The following is a 5,046-nucleotide window of genomic DNA, read 5'->3' on the forward strand; positions in this document are numbered from 1 at the left end:
GAGGTGGGCACACACACTGAAACTGTTGACCCACAACAGCCACTTGCTCGGCGCTCGTCGATTATTGCCCTTTCATACCTCCAAGACCCTTCCCTCGCCTTGATATCATGTCTGTTCGCCGAACTGATCTGCTGAACTGCGGTCCCGCCTCAGAATCTGCGACAGACATGTGCGCACTGACAGTAGGTCCTCCCGGGCAAGCTGGGAAGCGTGCTCCAATCTGTCCGCACATACCAAGCTCATGTAGCGGGGCATAATTGTTGTTGACCTGCTGCGAAGAAATATCGGCAGCATTTGCCTATGAGACAGTGTGCGCTGAGGGGAGAAAGTCACTCATTGCCGCCTCCTCCACGCCAGGAAACATGAGCGCTCAGCGAGTGTCGGTTGCATGAGGGACAAGTTCCACCCAATAGCTTTCCCAGTTGGGGTTTTTCTGGCTGTCTCCAGGTAGTCACTCCAGCTCTTGTATTGTCTTGGGCACAATTTGAGTAGAAAACACTCTGCAGCAACACGGCGATGATGAGATCGTCATGCCCGATAAGCCTTTGTTCAGGTCTTCGGTGATGATGCTGGTCATGCCACCAAAACCTGCGCTCATTGGAGAACGTCCACGGCGCCAGGAATGCCTTTCACAAGTGTCCCCTTATAAACAGCCCAGGAAAACTCCATTGAGGGGAGTGTGCATTTCAATTGCCCGGTGGAAGTTATAAGGATTGGGGTCCAAGCCCGGCTGAGGGTCCTTTCCATTGGGACTAGGCAATGCAAGTCTTTGATATAAGTTTGGGGAAGACTTCAAACAGAGAGGTGGGTGTACTGCCATCCCGAAAGTTTTGGGAGTTCCTCTCGAGATACAGGAGCCGAGTCAGAACCGGTGTCTCTGGTGAGGCAGCGTGGGTGAATCGATCAATTCTCAGCCAAACACCACCAGTGGTCTTGGGCTTATGGGCAGAGCCCGCCACTAGTCGGTCGTGCTGAGATGAAGCCCGCCCACTCGACAGGCTTGTCAAACTCTCATGACTTTTGCGACAGCCAGGGCCTGCCGTCTCGCCTGCTGGACTGCAACTCAACTGCCAGCCGGATTGAAAGGCTGCCTGACTCTTTCTGCGGACAGGAGCTTTCTTATTTGGAATCAGAGGTGGGATTTAGCTTTTGGAAGTCCTTGTGTAGTGCTGCAACTGTATAGCCTGATTTGGCCTTATGAGTTGCTGAGAGAATGCCTGCGTTTTCTTGACTCGGGGATCGTGGAGCTGGCATCACACAAATGTTTCCTGTCTCGATGATGCCGGCAGCGCATGCTGGGTGAACTCCATGCCATGGTGTGGGGTGTTTCATCCCTATTTGTCTTGTAATGTCAAGTCGTAAGTGTCAGCCTATATATTACTATCGTATGAATCAGTGAATTTATCATAAAGTGTCCTTATTTTTGACCGTTCACACGTCATTTTGAACCTTGACATTGACCCCATTATCTAAAAAATAAACTTCTTTCGAAAAAAAGAAAATTGGGGACTCCCTGCCTCGAAAACCCTAAAAAGAGGTATTGCATGACACCTAGGTGCATCGAGATCACAAGATTGTAAATTGACCAAATCAAGATCGGACGAGCGGCGGCCATCTTGATTCCAAGAATATAGCTCATACGTTGCCCACTAGGTAGCAACCAAGCTAAATCAGCTCTCCTAACTATATAGAACACATTTCCATGAAAAAAGTTCAAAGTAATTAACATTGCAGGGTCAACATATAGGAGATATAGGGCCGGCAAACCGACTATATAGTTATTAGAGCTAGGCAGTTCCTAACCCTAACCCTAACCCTTGTTTACTTGAGATAACGCTGAAAATTAAAAACTGCCGGGCATTTAGGAAATCGAAGACCGTGCCCGGCAGCCGTCAGATATATGCCGGCTGCCGGGCATATAGCCACTCTGTTTATTTTAATTGTGAGTTAATCACTCGCCGACCTGAAGGCGAAGCGCAGCTTTTCATCAAAAGATTTGTGCAGGGTTATGATATTATCTACTCAGTGTGTCGAGTGTGTACACGGTACAATCAGTGTATAGAAAAGTTTACAGCATTAACCAATGGTATTGGGCATTATATAACAGATTGCGTGGAATCCGAGCAATCGCAGGTTATAAACTGCATTCAATTATTTGCAGATTAGAGGCAGTAGGAGCAAAGCACTCCATGATCGCGCATATGTCAACTGTCAGTTTAGCATGGCTACCTTCAGCACAGGAGAGCGGAAGCAGAGGCCTCGTGGTGACCGTAAATCTACCGAGATGACGATGCACATGAAACAGACATTTGAGGCTACTATTCTCACTCAGCTCTATCCGAGATCGCAGATTGATATCTTTGTTGAGGTATATCAGTAGTTCAGTACTATTATGATTTTAATGCTAATTGATTTTTTATCGATGCCATGATATTTTGTGTCCTGGCATATTTTGTCTTCCTGTGTGGTTATCTAGTATACTATACTGGTTTTCTCCCACCTCCCTGGTGTCCTAGTCTTGCATTGAGTTCCAGAGTGTTGGTTAGTGTCCCACCAAGGTTGGATCATATCCAAGTAATCATTGTCAGTGTAGTGAGTAAAAACACTGATGATGTATTGTATACCTTATTACAGTTTTTACACCCCAATAGTTTTATATACACTCATTATATCCTTGTCCCCGCACAGTGTCTATTTTGACTCTGCCCTATCAATGATAACAAAAATGAATGTCTGATAACAGAAATATGTAGGTATTGTGTAAGAAATGTTTTTCTGTAAAAGAATGTTTTTCTGCAATAACTATTAGGCAAGCAATATAATAATATACTCACCATTACCTGCTAGCGACCGTTTTTAGAATGTAGATATCAGGTGAAGTATATGAACTACTTTTTTATATCTAAATACCTCGCTTTTCTCAATTAGGTCTTGCAGGCTGACGGAGGAAACTTTGCAGCCTGCGTAAATGCGGCAACTCTGGCATTAATAGATGCAGGTAAATAAATGCTTTTAAAATAATTATATCTGACATACACGAGTTTGGGCTTTAACAAATAATGATGTTCGAGCAGTCGGCATCAATCAGCTTTCTAATTTATTTTAAATCAATCCTAGTTTGTTTATGGAGCATACCAATTATTTATGTTAACAAAGAATAGTTCTGATTGAAACTTGTCAGTGCTTTGTTATTGATGATGCCAAAGCATTTTTGACTCTGGTGGCATTGGTAAGTAAATGACAGTATGGCAATTTCATACCTACCAACCTACTTCCTGCATTTTGTAAATTGTCGAGATGACCAGTTCAGGAAATTATAGTTACAATAAACTAATGAATAAATTGACGTGAAGCCAAAACTTATAGCGCAATTCGATACCTATTTTTTGCCTTTTAGAATCGCATACAACATTTCTGCCATTCTTAAGTGAGGTGGAACAACCTCGACTTGCGACGGCGTTAATTCGTGTATGTTGCATTAAATGCTGTTGTAGGAATTCCGCTGAAGGACTACGTGTGCGCATGCACGGTGGGTTTCGTGGACGACGTGACCATTGTCGACATCAATCACCTCGAAGAAACGAATCACATTGCCGAGTTTACCGTCGCAATGCTTCCGAAGTCAGAGCAGTTTGTCATGCTAGAGATGAGCTCACGGCTTCACCTTGACCACCTGAGCAAAGTCATGGACATGGCGACGAAAGCATGCAAAGATGTGCATCTGGTGCTAGATCGTGCGGTGCGGGACCATGTCAGTGAGGTGTGGCAGCAGCTAGGGAACACGTGAACGATGTGCCACTGCTGTGTGTTCGAGGCAATCCACGCAGGCAGAAATTCGACAGGCATGCAGTGGGGAAATCTTTTTTAATGCGGAAAGATTTTTACATAGCAATAGTTCAGCATCTGTAAGACCATTGTGTTGAGGTCCGCATTTTTGGATTCAAAAAGAGAAATCAGTGACCGTTTGACCGAGAATCACTTTGAGTTGCAGTAGTAATGCCAGAGCTTTTCAGTGAGGCCCGGCCATGATGGAGATACAACTATTCGGGCAGTACACAAACTGTATCAGAGTGGAGGGAAAGAATGCCTGGAATGTTTACATAAGGGTATCCCCAGCAACTATACAATGCTCAATCTAGTCTTTGATGTTTAAGACTTACTGTGCCGGCCCTTTTTTACATTTTACTGAATGCTGACAGTTTCACCCATGGATGAGTTTGGCATATTCCTATTATCAATGTATTCGGAACTCTTGTTTATAATATGACATTTACTATGGACCAACAGTGAGTTATTCTTACTCGTAATTTAAATTTTGCTTATTTTCTTATCTTTATTATATAAACCATAAAGAAGGTAAAATAAATAGCTGTAAAAAAACTATTGCTTGTGCAAAATTTTTGTTGACGAGTTTACCATTATCAAAGTACAGTACTTGCACAACGTTGACTGTCTGCTAGGTTGTGACTGTGACACTGGGACGCTCAATATGTGGTTGAAATGTGGTTAATAGAAAATTGCGTGGTGGTAATGCAATCAGTAAAATCTTAACTGACAAGGTAGATGCAGAACAAGCCTGGTGAGTGGTGATGCAAGCATCATTGAGTATGTGGTGGGAACGTGGTTAGGCATGGGAAATGGCGTTCACGCTATCAGCTTCGAGTTTCGTAGAGCACAGAATGCAACTGGGTTATAACATCGAAGTAACCACGATGGTTTTTTCCTCAAATGATTATGAACAGCTAAAATAATGTGGGAGGAGTTAAATAGGGGTATGTGGGATGTTAAAAAATGTTAATAAAGAGAACAGCTATGGTATAGTAGGGCTCATCACCATAGCACTACGTCAGCATTAAGTGCAGGGGGGGGGTGCAACATGCGTGGCATTAACTTGTCATTAGCGGTCCTATGTCCATTAAACAGTAGCACAGAAAATTAAATCATTACAACTCTTAGAAGCTCGATACATGGTGTAGTCTGTAAAATAACTTCATTTAGATTAGATGTATGACAGGTATATGTACATCCTAGTGAAAGAACATTAAA

The 5,046-nt window shown here is 43.3% G+C and overlaps 1 protein-coding gene across 1 annotated transcript; it reads left to right on the plus strand.

Moving 5' to 3' along the window:
* Positions 1-2,161: 2,161 nt before the first annotated feature.
* Positions 2,162-4,383, plus strand: LOC106807762 (exosome complex component RRP41-like; the record flags this gene model as incomplete). The annotated part of the gene is given in 3 exon segments (XM_014810213.1): positions 2,162-2,368; positions 2,929-2,998; positions 3,495-4,383. Coding segments are annotated over 3 exon segments (570 nt in total), but the record flags the coding sequence as incomplete, so codon positions are not given.
* Between the last annotated feature and the right edge of the window lie 663 nt (positions 4,384-5,046).

This window comes from Priapulus caudatus, unplaced genomic scaffold (genome assembly GCF_000485595.1).
Source record: "Priapulus caudatus unplaced genomic scaffold, Priapulus_caudatus-5.0.1 Scaffold233, whole genome shotgun sequence".
NCBI lineage: Eukaryota > Metazoa > Priapulida > Priapulimorpha > Priapulimorphida > Priapulidae > Priapulus > Priapulus caudatus.